The sequence below is a fragment of the Triturus cristatus genome, chromosome 1_1 (genome assembly GCF_964204655.1).
Source record: "Triturus cristatus chromosome 1_1, aTriCri1.1, whole genome shotgun sequence".
Taxonomy (NCBI): domain Eukaryota; kingdom Metazoa; phylum Chordata; class Amphibia; order Caudata; family Salamandridae; genus Triturus; species Triturus cristatus.
The window spans coordinates 710177858-710203741 of NC_140579.1; the positions used below are offsets into that span (position 1 = coordinate 710177858).

Consider the following 25884-nt stretch of genomic DNA (forward strand, 5'->3'; position numbering starts at 1 on the left):
AGAATGCCCCAAGGCTGTTTTAAATTATGTCGTTTGAGCGCCAACTCTAATCGAATTTGTGATGGTGATGCCTGCTGAGGGAGGTTAAACAGACGACGGTAGGTTCCTGTCACAAGCTTATCTATGATGTTATCAGCCTTCCCTCTTAAGATCTCTACTCCATATATCAGAGATACAACATGTTTAAATGACATAACTTGTAATAACGGTTTGAGGGAAAGCCCTTTTAAGCTATTCTGGAGGGTAGCAAATGCTGCAGTTGAGTTGTTCCTTCTTTGTGGTGCCGCTCACTGGTTTTTAAATGAACCCCTTGCATCTTGTATGACACCCAGATATTTGTACTCTAAAACTGATTCCAACACGGTCCCTTCTATGCTCAATGTTGGCCGTGCTGCTTTACCCCTTGACACCAACATGGTTTTTGTCTTCTTTAAGTTGACCTTTAACCTGTAGGATGAGCCATAAAGAGCAGTTTCACTGATTAACTGCTGCAGCCCCACCTTTGTATAACTCAGTAGCACAATACCATCGGCGTACAATAAGTGGGAGACCTTGAAGCCTGCCACCAACGAAGAGTGTGAGTTCATGCTATTCAAACCTAAAGAGATTTCAGCAAGATAGAGATTGAACAAGATTGGAGTCAAGACACAACCTTGTTTCAAACCATTTGTTGTTAATTTTTTTTTTTTTTACTATTGTTACCTGGCCCAATCTTACTGTTGTCCAGGTATTTTTTTTACAGCAGCAGGATCCCTCTCAGGAGTTTAGGTGCTATTCCCAATTTTGATAATTTATCCCAAAGAATATGCCTTTGCACCGTGTCAAAGGCAGAGCAAAAATCAATAAAACACATATAAAGATTCAATGAGCGGCGCCTTGACAGTTTAATTGAAAGTGCTAACATTTGAATGCTAATAGTAGTACCTATGCCATTAATAAACCCAGTCTGATTTCTTGGCAACAGATTTTTGGAAGCCACCCACACCGTTAGCTCTGCAAACAGGCATTTAGCAAAAAACTTTGCCTCACAATCCATTAAGGCTATTAGCCTATAATTGGCAGGGTATGTGGCTTGACCGGCTTTGTAGATTGGGGCCAGAATTGAGCCCCTCCATTTATCTGGAATTTCTTCACTCACCAGAATATGATTAAATAATATCATCAGTTTCTTTGCCCAATATTGCGGATTTTCCTTGTAAAGTGCTTGGGGGAGGCCATTTTGCCCCGGGGCACCGTCCTGGCGACTAGTACTTATACTTTTTAGCTGTTGTGCTAATCTGTGTCCCCCAGGTTGTCCCATGGGAGGCTAAATGGAATGGAGCAGTACGGAATTAATACTCCAGGTAAAAAACAGAGCTGAGTCTCCTTGTGGAGTTTGTTTTTTATCGCTCTCTTGTGTGGACAGGCGGCATTTTCATGATATATGGAAGCACAAAAAATAAACATCACACAGGAGACTGTTTTTTTTGTTTTGTTTTTGCAGCAGGCTTTCCTCAAATTCTGGGAGTCAGCGGATTTCCGAGGAAAATGGCAATTCGCAAAATCGAGAGAAACTGGAGACTGGGAATAAGAAAGAGCACCTTTAAAAAAAGGGAGGAAGGACCAGGACATGCTCTCCCATGGAGTGTATTGGGCAAGAACAAGAAAAACCTGACTTCAGGAGTAGTAGGATACAATTCATCGATCAAAAACCATGGTAAACCCTAAATGCTCATGGAATGGTACAAATGCTTGAACAGGGAAGGAAGGCAGCAAATCAGGAGCAGACATTGGAATGGAGAAGCAAGCCATCCAATTGTGAGCTAAGGGCTGACCAAATGCCTACTTTTTAGGTCTCGCCTAGACAGTGTTTGCACTGTCTCTTTGAGACATATAGTCAGAATGAGTTTTAAGCTCCACCCATTTCCCACCAATTTATTTTATTGGCTCCTTTGACTGTCTTTTCGAAATGGTTTGTTTTTATTGGTTAATTTGTTTAGTAGTCCCTCCTTTTCTCCTGTTGTAACCTCTCATAAGGATTCCCCCTGTTGTGTGTTGTTACTCAGTATTTGTTATTTACAGTTTGTGGGCACTTTTTTGTAATGACTTTCTCCTAGCTGCTATTGCCGGCACAACACTCTCTTCCGCTTCCACAAGGCAGAGTCCACGTGGTTTCTTGACTCAGCGTGGCGCTCGATCATGGACGCCACGCTTTAGCTTTTAAAGACGCTCCCTCCCCACGTCTACATAGTATCTTTGTATGTTTTTTTTAAGCTCAGCTTTAACAATGGTGGCCTTGCAAAACTCTGCTTGACCGCGCCTACCTCCGTGATAGCTGCATTGCTTTCTTAGCATTATTTTAAATTAGTAGCTTTTCTTTATATAGAGCAGCTATCCAGGCACATTGATCAGTTCAGTTTGGATGTTACTGGTAGATCCCTGTATGAGTAGCTGCAAGGACGCTGCACACACGCCTGTGGGTCTGTCAGTGCTGGGACTGAATCATACTGTGCCTCTGGTTGTGTTTGTGCCACAGTACCTTCAGAATGCCCGGCTTAGGCTGCCCTCTCTTCTGGGCTTTACTTTGTGTGCTGTTGGTGTGCAGCACACCCAAGTTGCCACCTACCGCTGCTGTTGAGCGTCTGAGCTTTGCATCATTCCACTCTTGTTTGCTTGCATCTCCCTTGTCAGTTCCCGGAAGGAAAGATAACGCTGGCAGTCTTTTGGAATAAGTCTGGAACAGGCTCCGAGGTTTTACTTATGCAGGAAATGAATAGCAGACCCCCTGCATTGCCATCATAGCTATAAGGGGAGGGGATGTGGTCCGTCGGCTAGACTGCCGACTTTGGTGCTGGAAACCAGGGTTCGAGCCTCTGGGTCGCGTCCACATCCTGTGATTCTGGGCAAATCACTTAATCTCCCTGTGCCTGAATGTGTAATGTAAATACGGTGCTCATGTAAAGCGCTCCAATACCTTCGGGTCGAGTTTGCGCTATATAAAATGCAACTAAAAAAAAATGTGATCTCACCAGCTTAGGGAAGCTTGTAGAGTACACGTGTAACGGTGGCCTGTTTTGTGAGGCTGAAGAAAGAAATGCAGCGAGACAGCATCATGGCGACGGTGATTTATTGTGCTAACTCCTAGCCCCTCTGCATTGGAACTGAGGGCCTCTGCCAGAAGCCTCGTGTTGTGGGGGAAATAACTGATAGGAAAACTGAGAAGCTCTGAGCAGAGCTCCAGGGTTGAAGGGATGTTGAAGGCGCATCCCCTGGACCAGGGCTTTAAGTGGGATGAAAATACTGAGGGAGTGGGGGGTCTCTCAATGGGGCGTGGCCAATGTAATTAAGGGCGTGGCTTAAACACACGTAAACTAAAAATCTGTGGTGAGCATAGTGTGCCGCCCGACTTATATTTAGCTGTTTCTTTCATTGCACCCGGATATATGATACAACAAGCAGGGCTTTAAGTGGGCCGGGTTAGTCCGGGACTGAGCACCGGCAGTTATTTTCAGGGGGCCTCGAAACGGGTCTCTATCGGGCTCTATTTTCGGGCCTCGCAAAGGTAGTCCGTTTTCCGTTTTTTTTAATTGGACTACAGTGAGAGCATGCACATCACTTACTACTGAGAAGTGGAGACGTCATCCCAGGTGAGCCTCGTTGTAGGGGAAGGGAAATCCTTTAAAGAGAGCCATTTTCTCTCAGGATTTCCCTTCTCTTTTCACAGCGCAGGAGCAACATCATCGTGGGATGATTAAGAGAGAGACAACCAGGCACGCAACGCCCATTGCCCCGGGCTGAGACAGCTTTCCGGGCGCACGCACAGCCGCACCCAAGTACTTCACAGCTCTTTAAAAGACTATTTGCTTGTAAATGAAGCTCTGTTGTTTTTCACCCCTTTTTAGAGCCCCTGCATCTCCACTCTGCCTATTGCTGGAAGAATTAGCCTCCCCTGAAATTTGGCTCTAGTTGCGCCTCTGGAGACGACCACAGGCAGCCAACTCCACCACGACCCTGCTCTGACCTTTCACAGTGTCTTGTTTTAGTGCTACGAAAACACACGCTTTGCCTGGCTCACTTAGTTCTCACACCCCCTCTTTAATATGAAGATAGTAGCGTTGGAAATACCTTTATATTCCTATACTGTGCTTCACATGGAAATATAGAAGGGCAGGTTCTCACCACCCCAAATTAGCTGTTTGGTATACTCTCTCAAATGTAAGACCTACAGGTATTCAGTATCTGTCAGTCATGGCCAATTTAAAGCAGTGTTCCTATATAGAAATGGACAAAAGGTTATGTTTCTGAATTAGCGTCTTACACTGAAAAGCTGGTTAACATTTCTTTCGCTGGATCAACCTTTGTTTAAAACACCACCAGAGAAGGGTTGTGAACTATGGTCCACAAAGAGCAACTGAAAGCTTTCTTGTTCTTTATCAGAAACATCTGCCTGTCAATGGTTATCACCAGCCTTTTCGGCCCATTAAGAGACTGGGTGGAAGAGAATAATACAGGGTGTTTAGGATCGGGGGCGGAAGGTGCATGGAAAGAAGGACGGATAGGTGAATAAAGGGCGAGTGGATGGATGGCCAGATGGATGAATGGATAGCTAGATGGATGGATGGATGGAAGGATGAATGGTAGAAATGGACCAGTACTTAGGATAGGAGTGTGGGCTGATAGATGCTTAGGATAAGTTCTGGGACAGATGTATGTATGGGCGTATGGATGGCACAGTGCTTAGGATAGGCGGGTGGGCTGATAGATGCTTAGGATAGGTCCAGGGACACATGTATGTATGGATGGATGGCTGGATGGATGAATGAATGAATGGATTGCTGGCTCGATGAATGGATGGATGGAAGGAAGGATAAATGGACCAGTACTTAGGATAGGCGAGTGGGCTGATGGATGCTTAGGATAGGTGCAGTGACAGATGTATGTATGTATGTAGGTAGGAATGTATGGATGGATTGAAAGATGGTTGGATGGCACAGTGCTTAGGATGGATGTATGCAGGGCTTTAAGTTGACCGGGTCTGAGCACCGGCAGTTATTTTCAGGGGGCTTCGAAACGGGTCTTTATCTGGCTCTATTTTCGGGCCTCGCAAAGGTAGTCCGTTTTCTTTCTTTTTTTTATTGGACTGCAGTGAGAGCATGCACATCGATGTGCGCATGCTCATTTTGCTCACTACTGAGAAGTGGAGACGTCATGCTAGGTGAGCTGCGTTTTAGGAGGAAGGGAAATCCTTTAAAGAGAGTGTTTTCCGAAGGTAGGATAATTGGAGGGGATTTTCTTAAGCACAAAATGCTATTTATCTTGATTAAGACCACGCCCCTACTTAGACAGGCCACACCCCTTTAAGAGGTTTTCCCTGCCCCTTTTAGAGCACCCCCAGTTTTTTTCCCCCACTTAAAGCCCCGACAACAAGTGACATCATAAATACAACAAGTCAGGCCTATTGGCTTCGTCAAAGGTTGTTAGTTGCATAAGATAAATAAGCAGCAACTATGGCTTGTATATTATTGAAAAAGCTTCCACTTAAAGTCCTGGTGACACCACGACAATGTTGCTGCACCTGAGTTTCAAAAAGAGAAGGGAAACCCAGAGAGTAAATGACTTTAAAGGATTTCCTTTCCCCAACAACGATCACCTGGCATTACGTCATGCCGTAATTTCTCTCACCGAGAAGTGAGCAGTGTGAGCAGCGCACATCGGTGAGCCTACACTCACTGCAGTCGGGGGAAAAACGGACCGCTTGTGCCAGGGTACAAACCAGAGCCCCATAGAGACCCGTTTCAATGCCATCTTTAAACAAGCATTGGCATAGCCAATAGGTCTCGCTTCTGGGACCTTCTAAGTATTTAGTTATGCAGCACAATATCCTTGGTGCAACCACATCAACTGTTGCGTGGCTAAACACTTATAAGGTCCCAAAGGCGAGACCTATTGGCTATGCCAATGCTTGGTGTGGTTGTGTGTGTGGTTGTGTGGTTGGTTGTGTGTGTGGTTGTGTGTGTGGTTGTGTGTGTGGTTGTGTGTGTGGTTGTGTGTGTGGTTGTGGGTGGGTATGTGTGGGTGTGTGTGGTTTGGTGTGTGGTTTTGTGTGGTTGTGTGTATGGTTGTGTGGTTGTGTGGTTGTGCGTGGTTGTGTGTGTGTGGTTGTGTGGTTGTGCGTGTGGTTGTGGTTGTGTGGTTGTGGTTGTGTGTGGTTGTGCGTGTGACAGTAAAACTAAAAGCATCTCAAAATAAAGGAACACAAACATCGAGTTTGTGGAAAGAGAAAGCACGTTGTAAGTCAAACGGGCACGGCAAAGCATTAACACAACAACAAAACAAACAAGATCACTTAGCAAAGAGTGAGTGCTGATAATGGATACACACAGCCCATCATCTTAACAGTTCGATTGCAGCCAATGTGCACTCAAACCTGCCCCCTCCTTGTGAGTTGCACCCCATATTTCATGAGTTGGAACTGCTGCACCCACCATAGCGCTTTGAGATCTAAAGTGCTACATAGGTCTAATCGATTAACCAGTCGCCAACATGCTGTGCTTTTAAAGAGAATGTGCCAAAAGTTTCCAGCTTCCTCATGATAGCGCCAACGAAAGGACTCCCTAAATGGTGCAACGGACATGAAGCAGCCGCTGCGATCAGAAATAAACACTGTGAACGTTGTCCAGTTTCACAGTAACATTTCCTTAATGTTATTTAAGTCACAAAACAGTAATACTAAAAGCATCTCAAAATAAAGGAACACAAAGATCGAGTTTGTGGCAAGAGAAAGCACATTGTAAGACAAACGGGCGCAGCAAAGCATTAACACAACAACATGGTCTTTGAATGAGAACATCAAAGGGGCGCCACGAAAGTGATCGGCGCTTAATGAGCATGACGAGGTTTGCCAGCCTCTGCTCCTAAGAGCGCCTGCGCACATGCACTGTAGCTCTAGGCTGGCCATGGTAGCATTTTTGGAGCCCTCACAAAAAGTCTCGCCAGACCAGCGCATGCGCTGGGTCAGGCGAGACCTAAAAACTGCTGGTGCTCAGCACCAGTGAGACCCAGCCCACTTAAAGCTCTGCCCTGGACTATCAAAATGGGGAAAGGAATTGCTCTGCCTGTTGGTTTTACAGGACAGAATGTAATCCCTTGAGAACTGCTCAAAGGGTCACGAAGACTAGAACCAACGATCCCTTTTAGGACATAAAATACAACTGCAGCATGGAGCTGTATTAAAGGAACGGACATCACAGGTTAACCAGAAACAGAAATGCCAAAATTGCCTATCTCGAGTCCCAGCTCATAGCCATATGAATAGTGTTTAGCGTCAGAAGGTGTGAGGAGTGTGTGTGTGTGTGTAATCCACCTGTAAAAGGACTTCCAATTATATACTGATTGTACAACCCACCTCGTGAGCTGATCCCTCCTTCCCGCCCCCAAACTCGGTGTCCAAGTGTCAGATGTGGTTTGGTGAAATGCGTGACAGTTCTCCGACCGTCCCTCCCCCGAACCCCAACCGCACTTCACTTTGTGCTGACTATAATGAACCGGCAACATTTTAATTTTGGAAAATTAAGTGCTGCTTTTATTTAGTGAATGTCGGGACATCACACGCTTCCCTCCTCCTTGACGTGTGTATGCCGAGCCTTTTCTGCACGGAAGGGATGGTTTGGGGGCGCTGGGGATGCAGAGCTTTCATTCAAGCAGCCAGGTCGAGCAACACCCAAACTCCCCATTCGTGTCCTCTGCTCCCGACGAGCTTCCTAATGCGTGCAGGCCTCGCCAGTCCCCTGGAGCTGGGGGTCACTGTGGGACCGTGACTTCAGGCCGTTCGCCTGCTCTGTGCTCGAAGTGCTGCTGTTCCCTTCGATGTTTAGGGGGTCGCAGAAGGCTTCCAGCGCTTTCAGCTCGACTTCCGGGCTCTCGGGCAAGTGTTTCAGCACCCACGGCGAGCGCAGCACTGTGAGGACGGTGATCCGACGGGGGGCCTGTCTCAGCATGCCCCACACCAAGCCCTGCAACCCAAGAGAAAAGTCAGTTATACACAGCCAATGAAAGCCCGAAATCCAGGCATTGTACTACAGAGACAGTGAATGTTTCAAGGTCATTTGATTTGAAGGGCATTTGCGCAAACATGTGACATGCATTATGGCATCGCTAAATACCAACACCCCCGAACCTCCTTTCCATAGTTCTCACTTTTGTTTTTGGTAGTCCGTTTTCTGTGTTTAATAATAAGATGGCAGAAGCAATTTGGGACCAATGTTGCATCATCAGGTAATGACCACAACCGAGTGCTGTGTTTCTTTATCCAGGGAGCACATCTTCAATTACAGAGGCTGGCACACAATTTGCCAATGTTTATTTTCTTTAGCTATTACTGATGCTTTTATTGCCAAATTGTACATTAGTACAGAGGGAGTAGTACGCTCACGAATTCCATACATAACCCCACTCACTTGCAAGCACTCCCCCTTTCCAACCATGGGTTCTCATTGCTTGGCAATGTTAGACTAAAGTGTGTTGAACTGTAGTGCAGGATTGCTTGGGTCTCTCCCTGTCTCATTCTGAAGCAAAACACACAAGATGATGGACGGAATGTTGCACATTGGCAAAACATTCACCCCCAGTCACAGATCTGGGTTTAATCCATCGATATTTTGCTCACCACGCCACCCCAGTTCAGACATGGCCATATGCAAATCAGTCTTGACCCTGTGCCTCATGGGAACAGTCCAGACCGAACTGCCAAGCCCCACTATCTGCCCCTCAGCCTCTCCCTCGTTCATTTCTGTTACTGAGTTCAAGTCTTCTCCAGGTTTAATTTAAGGGTAGGGAACATCTGCATGTAACCTCTGCAGAAGATGGCAGGAATGCACAATTACTAAATTGGCCACCTTGCTGTGAAACTACAGCCTAAATAGCCCCATAGTCAAGTTTAAGTTTTCATTTGTATTTATTTCCACACAAGCTCATGGCACAGTTCTTCAGGTGAAGTAGTAAGGAATAGGAGAACTCCACATGCGTTGTTGAAGGAACACACTCTATTATGAGATCTTTAAATCAAAGTACACTGAACATCTATGCCTGGCCCCGGTCTGTCAGAGACCAGAACACGTCTTCAGAGAGGAACTTTTTTCACATTTAACCCCTTCGATGCTCATGACGGAGCGGTTCCGTCATGAGCATCGGTTGGGCTGTGCTTATGACGGAACCGCTCCGTCATGAGCACAGCCCCTGGGGGAAGTGCTGGCGCTCCCCCCCTGGGGCATCGATCGTGCCCCCACAGAGGGGGATGGCAGCGGAAGAGTTTCCACTGCCACCCCCGAGCCCCCCCACGCTTCCCCATGACATCAGCGCGCACAGCGCGCGCCGACGCCATCAGGAAGCGCTGGGACGCCTGGAAGCCATTTGCTTCCAGGCGTCCCAGCAGCAGCAGCAGGTACGTTGGGATCTCCGGTGGGGCTGCGGGGGCAGCGGGGTTGATTTTCTAAGTATTGAGGCATCGGGGGAGAGGAAAGAGTATTTCCTCTCCCCTGATGTCTCAAAACAGGGCATTCCTGCAGCACGATCGCGCACAGCGTCGCGATCGTGCTGCAGGAATGCCACCACTAGGCACCAGGGATGCTTTGTTGTAATAAAGGAAGCGACCCCTTGGACAAGGGTCGCTTCCTAGGGCCCCATTATGTTTGGAAGACTTTTCTGCCCCCTCTGGGGGCAGATCGGTTTAATTTTTTTGCCGTTTCCGCTCCCAGGGGGGGGGGGGGGGCAGAAGAGCCCACTAGACACCAGGGATCTGTTTGATATTGTAGGAAGCGACCCCTTGGGCAGGGGTCGCTTCCTGGGCCCCCAATTTTTTTTGAAGACTTTTCTGCCCCCCCTGGGGGCAGATCGGTCTTTTGTGTAACCGTTTCTGGTCCCAGGGGGGGCAGAAGAGCCCACTAGACACCAGGGATGTTATTTTTTTGCGTAAAGGAAAAGAGTAGCCTTTTTTTTCCTGCTGTTTTCTGCCCCACCTGGCACACAACCCGATTGACCATTTGGGTAGTGACATAGCTTGTTATAATGTTAATTGTTCTATGTTTTGTGAATTGCAATTGTAATGTTTTTTTTTTACTTTTTTGTTCTAGGTGAAGGCATTTGCTCTTTTCAGTTTGCCGTTTCGTTACTGGTGGTTCTGCTGTTTGTGTAGTTTGGTAACAGACTTTTTGTACAATGTAAATGTGTTTGATTTCTCTGCACGAATTTTTTTTGCAAATGGTGTAATAATAGCAGTATGTTTGTTTTTTGAGTGTCAAAAACTTTTTGCATTGGTGCTCGATGTGTATTTTGTTGTCTTGTGAGTAATTTTTTTTTTTTTCTTCTTTCTAGTTGGATATCGTTGGTTTTTGCTGTGTCACTGCAGAGTTGGTTTCTGGTGAGTGCAGCTGTCTCTTGTAATTGAATTGTATAGTTTTTGAGTACATTGATCTTTGTGATAAAGGTACACATTTCTTTACTTACTTGGTTTGCACATTGTTGGTTGTTGTTGACTTGTTTGTGCAGTCTTCTATCTTAGTAAGTATAATGGCTAGCCGCAGGATTACTGCTCAGCAGGTTGTTGGTTTGCTGTTTGAGTCTTCCTCTGACCATGGTTCAGAGACTGACTCTGCATCTGAGGGAGAGGAGGCAGGGGACGATTCTGGCAGTGAGTTTTCTCTCCGTATGGAGTCATCGGATGATGAAGATACTCTTAGTGCGGATGAAGTGCCTGTGTTAGAGGAGGAGACTGATGTGCCGATAGTGCGGCAAGAGGCATCTGGGCTGCAGCCTGGGGCTGCAAGGCTTCCCGTTGATGTAGTGCGGCAAGAGGCTTCTGGGCTGCAGCCTGTGGCTGCAAGGCTTCCTGTTGGTGTAGTGCGGCAAGAGGCATCTGGGCTGCAGGCTGGGGCTGCAAGGCTTCCCGTTGGTGTAGTGCGGCAAGAGGCATCTGGGCTGCAGGCTGGGGCTGCAAGGCTTCCCTATGAAAGTGATGACCTCTGGGTTGCCCCTGGCATGGCGCAGCCGGCATTTCCAGAGTTTACTGGTGTTCCAGGGTGTAGAGTGAATACTGAAAACGTTTTGCCGGTACATTTTTTTCAGTTGTTTATGGACGATGTGTTTTTGGCAGAGATTGTTGAGCAGACTAATTTGTATGCCGAACAGTTTTTGAGGGACAACAGTGCCAGTCTTAAGCCACACTCTAGAGCTACCCGGTGGACTCCCACAAATCTTGAAGAGATGAAGAAGTTCTTGGGTTTAACTTTTTTGATGGGCTTGCTAAGGAAGCCATCAATGTCTTCATATTGGTCTAGCAGTCCCTTGATGGCAACGTCTATTTTTCCGGCAGTCATGAGTCGTGACAGGTATTTGCTTCTGCTTCGGATGATGCATTTTGTTGATAATGGTTTAGCGTTGCCACGAGATCACCCTGAGTGTGACCGTCTTTTTAAGATTAGGCCTGTCCTTGATCACTTTGTTGATCGATTTTCTGAGATTTATGCTCCTGGGAAACAAATTGCAGTGGATGAGTCTTTGGGGTTGTTCAAGGGCCGCTTGGTTTTTAGGCAATACATTCCTAGTAAGAAGGCACGCTATGGAATAAAGCAGTATATGCTGTGTGACAGTAGGACTGGATATGTCTCTAATTTCAGGGTGTACACCGGTAAGGAATCCAGGATTAACCTCCCTGGTTGTCCGTCCACTTTTGGAGTGACTGAGAAAATTGTTTGGGAACTTGGTAGAGGATTTTTTAACAAAGGCTACCATTTATATGTAGATAACTTCTACACTGGTGTGCGGTTGTTCAGGGAATTGGCCAAAGTGGACACTCTTGCTTGTGGCACAATCCGCTCTAACCGTAAAGGTTTCCCGAAAGAACTTGTTTGTCAAAAGCTTGTGCGGGGACAGTGCAGTGCGTTGCGTTGCCAGGAGCTTCTTGCTGTGAAGTTTTCAGACAGGAGAGATGTCTACATGCTGACTACCATCCATGATGAAAGCACTGCACCTGTGACTGTTTGGGGTCAGGTCGCTGAAGTGCGCAAACCTGTGTGCATTTTAGACTATAATAGGCACATGGGTGGTGTTGACAGAGTAGATCAGAGGTTGGAACCTTACACTGCTCTTCGTAAGGCTTACATTTGGTACAAGAAGTTGGCTATCCATCTTTTCCACTTGGCAATGTTTAATGCTTTTGTTGTGTTCCAGGATTCTTGCCCTGAGTCAAAGATGACTTTTGCTAAGTTTCAGGAGTCTGTAATAGGCAGCCTTGTTGTAGTGGAACAGGCAAGTGTTCCTAGAGTTGGAGTGGTGGAGGATGTTGCTAGATTGAAAGATCGCCACTTTCCAGATCACATTCCTCCCACACCCTCAAAAGATTTTCCCAGTAGGAGATGTAGAGTCTGTTGGCGAAGAGGTACGCGGAAGGAGAGTCGTATGTACTGCCCCGACTGTCCTTCTCAACCTGCACTGTGTGTCCCTGCTTGTTTTAGAGCGTACCACACGCGAAATAATTTTTGGGAGCATTCATGAGTGGTAAAGTGAACTGCCTGATCTGTATTCTTTGGATAATTTGATTCTGTTTCAAGGTTGGTGTTAGTGCACTGTATTTAGTTGCTGATTTTGTGTTTGAAGATTTGTATCTATTTGCGATTTGTTTGTGTTTTCATTTTTTTCTAAAAAAATCCTAAATGTGATGGCGGTGTGTGTAGGCTGGCGCTTGGCTGTTGGTGTGTGTGGACTGGCACTTGGTTGGTGGTGTGCGTGGAATGGTGCTTCCCTGGTGGTGTGCATGGACTGGCGGTGTGCATGGACTGGCGGTGTGCGTGGACTGGTGATTGGCTGGTGGTGTGCGTGGACTGGAGCTTGGCTGGCAGTGTGCGTGGAATGGTGCTTGGCTGGCGGTGTGCGTGGACTGGTACTTGGCTGGCGGTGTGCGTGGACTGGTGGTGTGTGCGGACTGGTGCTTGGCTGATGGTGTCAGTGGACTGGAGCTTGGCTGGCGGTGTGCATGGACTGGCGGTGTGGCTGGACTGGCGATTGGCTGGCGGTGTGCCTGGACTGGCGCTTGGCTAGCGTTGTGCGTGGACTGGTGTTTGGCTAGCGGTGTGCATGGACTGGCGCTCTGCTAGCGGTGTGTGTGGACTGGCGCTCGGCTGGCTGTGTGTGAGTAGTGACTTTCTGCTGGTCACTACACACACTGCTAGCTGAGTGCCACTCCACGCAATCCTGTATAGTTGCTGTGTCAGGAATGTGGGCGTGTGAAAGTGATGGGCCCTTGAATGGCGCTGTGTGCTGGTGTGAGTTTTGTTATGTGATGGGCCCGCGGCTGGTGGTGTGAATGGTTTTGTATGTCTCACACGTATGAAATGTGTATGAATGGCCTGTAAAGAGGTTGGTGCCTTGTCGTGGCTTTACAGCTCACGAGCTGTGAGTCAATGGTTCAGTTTCTCGCCCTTTCAGTTATTACCAGTGCATTTCATTTTTGTGAAATCACTTGCTAATACAATTGTATCTACTGAACCATCACTCACCCTCGTGCCAAATCCAACCAGTATGTGTGTGTGCTTGCGGATTAGATGGCTGTGCAGTAATATTTGTCTTTCTGAAGCAGGGTGTACCTTGTCCCTTTTTGTGATTTTTGTAATGTGTTGCTTTTGTGCCTGGTGGTGCGAATGGTCTTGTTTGTATCAGGTATGTAAGGTGTGTGAATGGCCTGTAAAGTGGTTGGTGCCTTGACGTGGCTTTACAGCTCACGAGCTGCGAGTCATTGGTTTGGTTTTTTGTGAATTTAATTATTGACAGTGCATTTCATTTTTGTGAAATCTCTTGTTAATAAAATTTAATACACTGAACCATGACTCGCCCTCGTGCCAAATCCAACCAGTATGTGTGTGTGTTTGAGGAATAGATGGTTGTGCAGGAATCTTTGTCTTTAGTTTCTCTGCCAAGGTACACTTTCCATGTAAGAATAACCCACCAACTGTAGATATTGTCGAAAACCCATGGTGATGTCTCTCTTGTGAATTCAAAAAGTTTTTTTATCCCCAATGTCCTGCAAACCTCAAAATGTCTGCCACATTTTCATTGCAATATTATTCCAAAATTCTCACGCTGTAGGAACAATAGTTAATCTGGTTTTGCAAGGGGGGTCACTTTGGTTTTTGGCCCGGTGCTCAGCGGCCATCTAGGGAAACCTACCAAACCCACACATTTCTGAAAACTGATACCCGGCGGCTTCCAGGGAGGTATGGCTTGCGTGGATCCACCAACGTTTCCTTACCCAGAATCCCCTGTAAACCTCAATTTTTGCTTAAAAAACACTTTTTTCACACATTTTGCTGTGGGAAAGTTGTGGCATCACCGGGCTCACACAAATTTACCACCACCCAGCGTTCCCCCAGGTCTCCCAGTAAAAATGGTGCCTCACTTGTGTGGGAGGCCCAAGTACCCGCGGCAGGCAAGGGCCCAAAACGTAGTGTGGCGACATCAAAATGGCCTATCGCCAAACCACCTGGTTTTGCAAGGGGGGTCACTTGGGTTTTTGGCCCGTTGCTCGGCGGCCATCTAGGGAAACCTACCAAACCCACACATTTCTCAAAACTAGACACCCGGCGGCTTCCAGGGAGGGATGGCTTGCGTGGATCCCCCAAAGTTTCCTTACCCAGAATCCCCTGCAAACCTCAATTTTAGCAGAAAAAATCACTTTTTTCACACAATTTGGTGTGGGAAAGTTGTGGCATCACCGGGCTCACACAAATTTACCACCACCCAGCGTTCCCCCAGGTCTCCCGGTAAAAATGGTGCCTCACTTGTGTGGGAGGCCCAAGTACCCGCGGCAGGCAAGGGCCTAAACATTTTTTTGATAGGCAATGTTGATTTCGCCTCACTACGTTTTGGGCCCTTGCCTGCCTAGGGTTCAAAAACTACAGCTAGTCACTTTGCCAAAAAAGGGTCATTTTTCACTGCAAAATTGAGGTGTAACCACGTTGCGTTTTCATCACAGAAATGTGGGGAAAATGTGTTTTTTCTGTCATTTGTTTACGTTTGCAAGGGATTCTGGGTAACAGACCATGGTGGGAGGCAGTTAAGTCACCCCATCCTGGATTCCCCTGGGTGTCTAGTTTTCAAAAATGTATAGGTTTGCTAGGTTTCCCTAGGTGCCGGCAGGGCTAGAGTTAAAAAACTACAGCTAGTCACTTTGCCAAAAAAGGGTCATTTTTCACTGCAAAATTGAGGTGTGACCACGTTGCGTTTTGCGCCGGTTCCTGTCACGGGCACTAGGCCGACCCACACAAGTGAGGTACCATTTTTCTCGTAGGACTTTGGGGAACGCGGGGTGGGTGGAAATTTGTGGATCCACGCAGATTCCAGAACTTTCCATCACAGAAATGTGGGGAAAATGTGTTTTTTTTGTCACTTTTTTACGTTTGCAAGGAATTCTGGGTAACAGACCATGGTGGGAGGCAGCCAAGTCACCCCATCCTGGATTCCCCTGGGTGTCTAGTTTTCAAAAATGTATAGGTTTGCTAGGTTTCCCTAGGTGCCGGCAGAGCTAGGGTTCAACAACTACAGCTAGTCACTTTGCCAAAAAAGGGTCATTTTTCACTGCAAAATTGAGGTGTGACCTCGTTGCGTTTTGCGCCATTTCCTGTCGCGGGCACAAGGCCGACCCGCACAAGTGAGGTACCATTTCTCTCGTAGGACTTTGAGGAACGCGGGGTGGGTGGAAATTTGTGGATCCACGCTGATTCCAGAACTTTCCATCACAGAAATGTGGGGAAAATGTTTTTTTTTTATGTCATTTTTTTACGTTTGCAAGGGATTCTGGGTAACAGACCATGGTGGGAGGCAGTCAAGTCACCCCATCCTGGATTCCCCTGGGTGTCTAGTTTTCAAAAATGTATAGGTTTGCTAGGTTTCCCTAGGTGCCGGCAGAGCTAGGGTTCAACAACTACAGCTAGTCTTTTTGCCAAAAAAAGGGTCATTTTTCACTGCAAAATTGAGGTGTGACCTCGTTGTGTTTTGCGCCATTTCCTGTCGCGGGCACAAGGCCGTCCCGCACAAGTGAGGTACCATTTCTCTCGTAGGACTTTGAGGAACGCGGGGTGGGTGGAAATTTGGGGATCCACGCAGATTCCAGAACTTTCCATCACAGAAATGTGGGGAAAATGTGTTTTTTTTGTAATTTTTTTACGTTTGCAAGGGATTCTGGGTAACAGACCATGGTGGGAGGCACTCAAGACACACCATCCTGGATTCCCCTGGATGTCTAGTTTTCAAAAATGTATAGGTTTGCTAGGTTTCCCTAGGTGCCGGCAGGCCTAGGGTTCAAAAACTACAGCTAGTCACTTTGCCAAATAAGGGTCATTTTTCACTGCAAAATTGATGTGTAACCACGTTGCGTTTTGCGCCGTTTCCTGTAGCGGGCACTAGGCCGACCCACACAAGTGAGGTACCATTTTTCTCGTAGGACTTTGGGGAACGCGGGGTGGGTGGAAATTTGTGGATCCACGCAGATTCCAGAAATTTCCATCACAGAAATGTGGGGAAAATGTGTTTTTTTTTGTCATTTTTTTACGTTTGCAAGGGATTCTCGGTAACAGACCATGGTGGGAGGCAGTCAAGTCACCCCATCCTGGATTCCCCTGGCTGTCTAGTTTTCAAAAATGTATAGGTTTGCTAGGTTTCCCTAGGTGCCGGCAGGTCTAGGGTTCAAAAACTACAGCTAGTCACTTTGCCAAAAAAGGGTCATTTTTCACTGCAAAATTGAGGTGTGACCACGTTGCATTTTGCGCCATTTCCTGTCGCGGGCACTAGGCCGACCCGCACAAGTGAGGTACCATTTTTCTTGTAGGACTTTGGGGAACGCGGGGTGGGTGGAAATTTGTGGATCCACGCAGATTCCAGAACTTTCCATCACAGAAATGTGGGGAAAATGTGTTTTTTTTTTGTCACTTTTTTATGTTTGCAAGGAATTCTGGGTAACAGACCATGGTGGGAGGCAGTCAAGCCACCCCATCCTGGATTCCCCATGGTGTCTAGTTTTCAAAAATGTATAGGTTTGCTAGGTTTCCCTAGGTGCCGGCAGAGCTAGGGTTCAACAACTACAGCTAGTCACTTTGCCAAAAAAGGGTCATTTTTCACTGCAAAATTGAGGTGTGACCACGTTGCATTTTGCGCCATTTCCTGTCGCGGGCACTAGGCCGACCCGCACAAGTGAGGTACCATTTTTCTTGTAGGACTTTGGGGAACGCGGGGTGGGTGGAAATTTGTGGATCCACGCAGATTCCAGAACTTTCCATCACAGAAATGTGGGGAAAATGTGTTTTTTTTGTCACTTTTTTATGTTTGCAAGGAATTCTGGGTAACAGATCATGGTGGGAGGCAGTCAAGTCACCCCATCCTGGATTCCCCTGGGTGTCTAGTTTTCAAAAATGTATAGGTTTGCTAGGTTTCCCTAGGTGCCGGCAGGGCTAGGGTTCAACAACTACAGCTAGTCACTTTGCCAAAAAAGGGTCATTTTTCACTGCAAAATTGAGGTGTGACCACGTTGCGTTTTGTGCCATTTCCTGTCGCGGGCACTAGGCCGACCCGCACAAGTGAGGTACCATTTCTCTCGTAGGACTTTGGGGAACGCGGGGTGGGTGGAAATTTGTGGATCCACGCAGATTCCAGAACTTTCCATCACAGAAATATGGGGAAAATGTGTTTTTTTTGTCACTTTTTTATGTTTGCAAGGAATTCTGGGTAAAAGACCATGGTGGGAGGCAGTCAAGTCACCCCATCCTGGATTCCCCTGGGTGTCTAGTTTTCAAAAATGTATAGGTTTGCTAGGTTTCCCTAGGTGCCGGCAGGGCTAGGGTTCAACAACTACAGCTAGTCACTTTGCCAAAAAAGGGTCATTTTTCACTGCAAAATTGAGGTATGACCACGTTGCGTTTTGCGCCATTTCCTGTCGCGGGCACTAGGCCGACCCGCACAAGTGAGGTGCCATTTTTCTCGTAGGACTTTGGGGAACGCGGGGTGGGTGGAAATTTGTGGATCCACGCAGATTCCAGAACTTTCCATCACAGAAATGTCGGAAAATGTGTTTTTTTTGTCATTTGTTTACGTTTGCAAGGGATTCTGGGTAACAGACCATGGTGGGAGGCACTCAAGACACCCCATCCTGGATTCCCCTGGGTGTCTAGTTTTCAAAAATGTATAGGTTTGCTAGGTTTCCCTAGGTGCCGGAAGGCCTAGGGTTCAAAAACTACAGCTAGTCACTTTGCCAAATAAGGATCATTTTTCACTGCAAAATTGAGGTGTAACCACGTTGCGTTTTGCGCAGTTTCCTGTCGCGGGCACTAGGCCGACCCGCACAAGTGAGGTACCATTTCTCTCGTAGGACTTTGGGGAATGCGGGGTGGGTGGAAATTTGTGGATCCACGCAGATTCCAGAACTTTCCATCACAGAAATGTGGGGAAAATGTGTTTTTTTTGTCACTTTTTTACGTTTGCAAGGGATTCTGGGTAACAGACCATGGTGGGAGGCAGTCAAGTCACCCCATCCTGGATTCCCCTGGGTGTCTAGTTTTCAAAAATGTATAGGTTTGCTAGGTTTCCCTAGGTGCCGGCAGAGCTAGGGTTCAACAACTACAGCTAGTCACTTTGCCAAAAAAGGGTCATTTTTCACTGCAAAATTGAGGTGTGACCACGTTGCATTTTGCGCCATTTCCTGTCGCGGGCACTCGGCCGACCCGCACAAGTGAGGTACCATTTTTCTTGTAGGACTTTGGGGAACGCGGGGTGGGTGGAAATTTGTGGATCCACGCAGATTCCAGAACTTTCCATCACAGAAAAATGGGGAAAATGTGTTTTTTTTGTCACTTTTTTATGTTTGCAAGGAATTCTGGGTAAAAGACCATGGTGGGAGGCAGTCAAGTCACCCCATCCTGGATTCCCCTGGGTGTCTAGTTTTCAAAAATGTATAGGTTTGCTAGGTTTCCCTAGGTGCCGGCAGGGCTAGGGTTCAACAACTACAGCTAGTCACTTTGCCAAAAAAGGGTCATTTTTCACTGCAAAATTGAGGTATGACCACGTTGCGTTTTGCGCCATTTCCTGTCGCGGGCACTAGGCCGACCCGCACAAGTGAGGTACCATTTTTCTTGTAGGACTTTGGGGAATGCGGGGTGGGTGGAAATTTGTGGATCCACGCAGATTCCAGAACTTTCCATCACAGAAATGTGGGGAAAATTTGTTTTTTTGTCACTTTTTTACGTTTGCAAGGAATTCTGGGTAACAGATCATGGTGGGAGGCAGTCAAGTCACCCCATCCTGGATTCCCCTGGGTGTCTAGTTTTCAAAAATGTATAGGTTTGCTAGGTTTCCCTAGGTGCCGGCAGGGCTAGGGTTCAACAACTACAGCTAGTCACTTTGCCAAAAAAGGGTCATTTTTCACTGCAAAATTGAGGTGTGACCACGTTGCGTTTTGTGCCATTTCCTGTCGCGGGCACTAGGCCGACCCGCACAAGTGAGGTACCATTTCTCTCGTAGGACTTTGGGGAACGCGGGGTGGGTGGAAATTTGTGGATCCACGCAGATTCCAGAACTTTCCATCACAGAAATGTGGGGAAAATGTGTTTTTTTTGTCATTTTTTTACGTTTGCAAGGGATTCTGGGTAACAGACCATGGTGGGAGGCACTCAAGACACCCCATCCTCGATTCCCCTGGGTGTCTAGTTTTCAAAAATGTATAGGTTTGCTAGGTTTCCCTAGTTGCCGGCAGGGCTAGGGTTCAAAAACTACAGCTAGTCACTTTGCCAAATAAGGGTCATTTTTCACTGCAAAATTGAGGTGTAACCACGTTGCGTTTTGCGCCGTTTCCTGTCGCGGGCACTAGGCCGACCCGCACAAGTGAGGTACCATTTTTCTCGTAGGACTTTGGGGAACGCGGGGTGGGTGGAAATTTGTGGATCCACGCAGATTCCAGAACTTTCCATCACAGAAATGTGGGGAAAATGTGTTTTTTTGGTCATTTTTTTACGTTTGCAAGGGATTCTGGGTAACAGACCATGATGGGAGGCACTCAAGACACCCCATCCTGGATTCCCCTGGGTGTCTAGTTTTCAAAAATGTATAGGTTTGCAAGGTTTCCCTGGGTGCCGGCAGGGCTAGGGTTAAAAAACTACAGCTAGTCACTTTTCAAAAAAAGGGTCATTTTTCACTGCAAAATTGAGGTGTGACCATGTTGCGTTTTGCGCCGGTTCCTGTCGCGGGCACTAGGCCGACCCGCACAAGTGAGGTACCATTTTTCTCGTAGGACTTTGGGGAACGCGGGGTGGGTGGAAATTTGTGGATCCACGCAGATTCCAGAACTTTCCATCACAGAAATGTGGGGAAAATGTGTTTTTTTTGTCACTTTTTTACGTTTGCAAGGGATTCTGGGTAACAGACCATGGTGGGAGGCAGTCAAGTCACCCCATCCTGGATTCCCCTTGGTGTCTAGTTTTCAAAAATGTATAGGTTTGCTAGGTTTCCCTAGGTGCCGGCAGAGCTAGGGTTCAACAACTACAGCTAGTCACTTTGCCAAAAAAGGGTCATTTTTCACTGCAAAATTGAGATGTGACCACGTTGCGTTTTGCGCCATTTCCTGTCGCGGGCACTAAGCCGACCCGCACAAGTGAGGTACCATTTCTCTCGTAGGACTCTGGGGAACGCGGGGTGGGTGGAAATTTGTGGATCCACGCAGATTCCAGAACTTTCCATCACAGAAATGTGGGTAAAATGTGTTTTGTTTGTCATTTTTTTACGTTTGCAAGGGATTCTGGGTAACAGACCATGGTGGGAGGCACTCAAGACACCCAATCCTGGATTCCCCCGGGTGTGTAGTTTCGGGGTGGGTGGAAATTTGTGGATCCACGCAGATTCCAGAACTTTCCATCACAGAAATGTGGGGAAAATGTGTTTTTTTGACACTTTTTTACGCTTGCAAGGAATTCTGGGTAACAGATCATGGTGGGAGGCAGTCATGTCACCCCATCCTGGATTCCCCTGGGTGTCTAGTTTTTAAAAATGTATAGGTTTGCTAGGTTTCCCTAGGTGCCGGCAGGGCTAGGGTTCAACAACTACAGCTAGTCACTTTGCCAAAAAAGGGTCATTTTTCACTGCAAAATTGAGGTGTGACCACGTTGCATTTTGTGCCATTTCCTGTCGCGGGCACTAGGCCGACCCGCACAAGTGAGGTACCATTTCTCTCGTAGGACTTTGGGGAACGCGGGGTGGGTGGAAATTTGTGGATCCACGCAGATTCCAGAACTTTCCATCACAGAAATGTGGGGAAAATGTGTTTTTTTTGTCATTTTTTTACGTTTGCAAGGGATTCTGGGTAACAGACCATGGTGGGAGGCACTCAAGACACCCCATCCTCGATTCCCCTGGGTGTCTAGTTTTCAAAAATGTATAGGTTTGCTAGGTTTCCCTAGTTGCCGGCAGGGCTAGGGTTCAAAAACTACAGCTAGTCACTTTGCCAAATAAGGGTCATTTTTCACTGCAAAATTGAGGTGTAACCACGTTGCGTTTTGCGCCGTTTCCTGTCGCGGGCACTAGGCCGACCCGCACAAGTGAGGTACCATTTTTCTCGTAGGACTTTGGGGAACGCGGGGTGGGTGGAAATTTGTGGATCCACGCAGATTCCAGAACTTTCCATCACAGAAATGTGGGGAAAATGTGTTTTTTTTGTCATTTTTTTACGTTTGCAAGGGATTCTGGGTAACAGACCATGATGGTAGGCACTCAAGACACCCCATCCTGGATTCCCCTGGGTGTCTAGTTTTCAAAAATGTATAGGTTTGAAAGGTTTCTCTGGGTGCCGGCAGGGCTAGGATTAAAAAACTACAGCTAGTCACTTTTCAAAAAAAGGGTCATTTTTCACTGCAAAATTGAGGTGTGACCATGTTGCGTTTTGCGCCGGTTCCTGTCGCGGGCACTAGGCCGACCCGCACAAGTGAGGTACCATTTCTCTCGTAGGACTCTGGGGAACGCGGGGTGGGTGGAAATTTGTGGATCCACGCAGATTCCAGAACTTTCCATCACAGAAATGTGGGTAAAATGTGTTTTGTTTGTCATTTTTTTACGTTTGCAAGGGATTCTGGGTAACAGACCATGGTGGGAGGCACTCAAGACACCCAATCCTGGATTCCCCCGGGTGTGTAGTTTCGGGGTGGGTGGAAATTTGTGGATCCACGCAGATTCCAGAACTTTCCATCACAGAAATGTGGGGAAAATGTGTTTTTTTGTCACTTTTTTACGTTTGCAAGGAATTCTGGGTAACAGATCATGGTGGGAGGCAGTCATGTCACCCCATCCTGGATTCCCCTGGGTGTCTAGTTTTGAAAAATGTATAGGTTTGCTAGGTTTCCCTAGGTGCCGGCAGGGCTAGGGTTCAACAACTACAGCTAGTCACTTTGCCAAAAAAGGGTCATTTTTCACTGCAAAATTGAGGTGTGACCACGTTGCGTTTTGTGCCATTTCCTGTCGCGGGCACTAGGCCGACCCGCACAAGTGAGGTACCATTTCTCTCGTAGGACTTTGGGGAACGCGGGGTGGGTGGAAATTTGTGGATCCACGCAGATTCCAGAACTTTCCATCACAGAAATGTGGGGAAAATGTGTTTTTTTTGTCATTTATTTACGTTTGCAAGGGATTCTGGGTAACAGACCATGGTGGGAGGCACTCAAGACACCCCATCCTCGATTCCCCTGGGTGTCTAGTTTTCAAAAATGTATAGGTTTGCTAGGTTTCCCTAGTTGCCGGCAGGGCTAGGGTTCAAAAACTACAGCTAGTCACTTTGCCAAATAAGGGTCATTTTTCACTGCAAAATTGAGGTGTAACCACGTTGCGTTTTGCGCCGTTTCCTGTCGCGGGCACTAGGCCGACCCGCACAAGTGAGGTACCATTTTTCTCGTAGGACTTTGGGGAACGCGGGGTGGGTGGAAATTTGTGGATCCACGCAGATTCCAGAACTTTCCATCACAGAAATGTGGGGAAAATGTGTTTTTTTTGTCATTTTTTTACGTTTGCAAGGGATTCTGGGTAACAGACCATGATGGTAGGCACTCAAGACACCCCATCCTGGATTCCCCTGGGTGTCTAGTTTTCAAAAATGTATAGGTTTGAAAGGTTTCCCTGGGTGCCGGCAGGGCTAGGGTTAAAAAACTACAGCTAGTCACTTTTCAAAAAAAGGGTCATTTTTCACTGCAAAATTGAGGTGTGACCATGTTGTGTTTTGCGCCGGTTCCTGTCGCGGGCACTAGGCCGACCCGCACAAGTGAGGTACCATTTTTCTCGTAGGACTTTGGGGAACGCGGGGTGGGTGGAAATTTGTGGATCCACGCAGATTCCAGAACTTTCCATCACAGAAATGTGGGGAAAATGTGGTTTTTTTGTCACTTTTTTACGTTTGCAAGGGATTCTGGGTAACAGACCATGGTGGGAGGCAGTCAAGTCACCCCATCCTGGATTCCCCTTGGTGTCTAGTTTTCAAAAATGTATAGGTTTGCTAGGTTTCCCTAGGTGCCGGCAGAGCTAGGGTTCAACAACTACAGCTAGTCACTTTGCCAAAAAAGGGTCATTTTTCACTGCAAAATTGAGGTGTGACCACGTTGCGTTTTGCGCCATTTCCTGTCGCGGGCACTAGGCCGACCCGCACAAGTGAGGTACCATTTATCTCGTAGGACTTTGGGGAACGCGGGGTGGGTGGAAATTTGTGGATCCACGCAGATTCCAGAACTTTCCATCACAGAAATGTGGGTAAAATGTGTTTTGTTTGTCATTTTTTTACGTTTGCAAGGGATTCTGGGTAACAGACCATGGTGGGAGGCACTCAAGACACCCAATCCTGGATTCCCCTGGATGTCTAGTTTCCGGGTGGGTGGAAATTTGTGGATCCACGCAGATTCCAGAACTTTCCATCACAGGAATGTGGGGAAAATGTGTTTTTTTGTCACTTTTTTACGTTTGCAAGGAATTCTGGGTAACAGATCATGGTGGGAGGCAGTCAAGTCACCCCATCCTGGATTCCCCTGGGTGTCTAGTTTTGAAAAATGTATAGGTTTGCTAGGTTTCCCTAGGTGCCGGCAGGGCTAGGGTTCAACAACTACAGCTAGTCACTTTGCCAAAAAAGGGTCATTTTTCACTGCAAAATTGAGGTGTGACCACGTTGCGTTTTGTGCCATTTCCTGTCGCGGGCACTAGGCCGACCCGCACAAGTGAGGTACCATTTCTCTCGTAGGACTTTGGGGAACGCGGGGTGGGTGGAAATTTGTGGATCCACGCAGATTCCAGAACTTTCCATCACAGAAATGTGGGGAAAATGTGTTTTTTTTGTCATTTTTTTACGTTTGCAAGGGATTCTGGGTAACAGACCATGGTGGGAGGCACTCAAGACACCCCATCCTCGATTCCCCTGGGTGTCTAGTTTTCAAAAATGTATAGGTTTGCTAGGTTTCCCTAGTTTCCGGCAGGGCTAGGGTTCACAAACTACAGCTAGTCACTTTGCCAAATAAGGGTCATTTTTCACTGCAAAATTGAGGTGTAACCACGTTGCGTTTTGCGCCGTTTCCTGTCGCGGGCACTAGGCCGACCCGCACAAGTGAGGTACCATTTTTCTCGTAGGACTTTGGGGAACGCGGGGTGGGTGGAAATTTGTGGATCCACGCAGATTCCAGAACTTTCCATCACAGAAATGTGGGGAAAATTTGTTTTTTTTGTCATTTTTTTACGTTTGCAAGGGATTCTGGGTAACAGACCATGATGGGAGGCACTCAAGACACCCCATCCTGGATTCCCCTGGGTGTCTAGTTTTCAAAAATGTATAGGTTTGCAAGGTTTCCCTGGGTGCCGGCAGGGCTAGGGTTAAAAAACTACAGCTAGTCACTTTTCAAAAAAAGGGTCATTTTTCACTGCAAAATTGAGGTGTGACCATGTTGCGTTTTGCGCCGGTTCCTGTCGCGGGCACTAGGCCGACCCACACAAGTGAGGTACCATTTTTCTCGTAGGACTTTGGGGAACGCGGGGTGGGTGGAAATTTGTGTATCCACGCAGATTCCAGAACTTTCCATCACAGAAATGTGGGGACAATGTGTTTTTTTTGTCACTTTTTTACGTTTGCAAGGGATTCTGGGTAACAGACCATGGTGGGAGGCAGTCAAGTCACCCCATCCTGGATTCCCCTTGGTGTCTAGTTTTCAAAAATGTATAGGTTTGCTAGGTTTCCCTAGGTGCCGGCAGAGCTAGGGTTCAACAACTACAGCTAGTCACTTTGCCAAAAAGGGTCATTTTTCACTGCAAAATTGAGGTGTGACCACGTTGCGTTTTGCGCCATTTCCTGTCACGGGCACTAAGCCGACCCACACAAGTGAGGTACCATTTCTCTCGTAGGACTCTGGGGAACGCGAGGTGGGTGGAAATTTGTGGATCCACGCAGATTCCAGAACTTTCCATCACAGAAATGAGGGGAAAATGTGTTTTTTTTGTCACTTTTTTACGTTTGCAAGGAATTCTGGGTAACAGACCATGGTGGGATGCAGTCAAGTCACCCCATCCTGGATTCCCCTGGGTGTCTAGTTTTCAAAAATGTATAGGTTTGCTAGGTTTCCCTAGGTGCCGGCAGGGCTAGGGTTCAACAACTACAGCTAGTCACTTTGCCAAAAAAGGGTCATTTTTCACTGCAAAATTGAGGTGTGACCACGTTGCGTTTTGCGCCATTTCCTGTCGCGGGCACTAGGCCGACCCGCACAAGTGAGGTACCATTTCTCTCGTAGGACTTTGGGGAACGCGGGGTGGGTGGAAATTCGTGGATCCACGCAGATTCCAGAACTTTCCATCACAGAAATGTGGGTAAAATGTGTT

At 47.2% G+C, this 25884-nt stretch overlaps 1 protein-coding gene across 1 annotated transcript in view; it reads right to left on the reverse strand.

Moving 5' to 3' along the window:
- Positions 1-7739: 7739 nt before the first annotated feature.
- The window catches only part of LOC146870938 (testis-specific serine/threonine-protein kinase 4-like), a 441167-nt gene continuing 423022 nt past the window's right edge, over positions 7740-25884 (reverse strand). The window contains exon 3 of the mRNA XM_085645320.1: positions 7740-7991. Coding sequence (XP_085501446.1) covers positions 7740-7991 — 252 coding nt within the window. The remainder of the gene's footprint in view (positions 7992-25884) is intronic.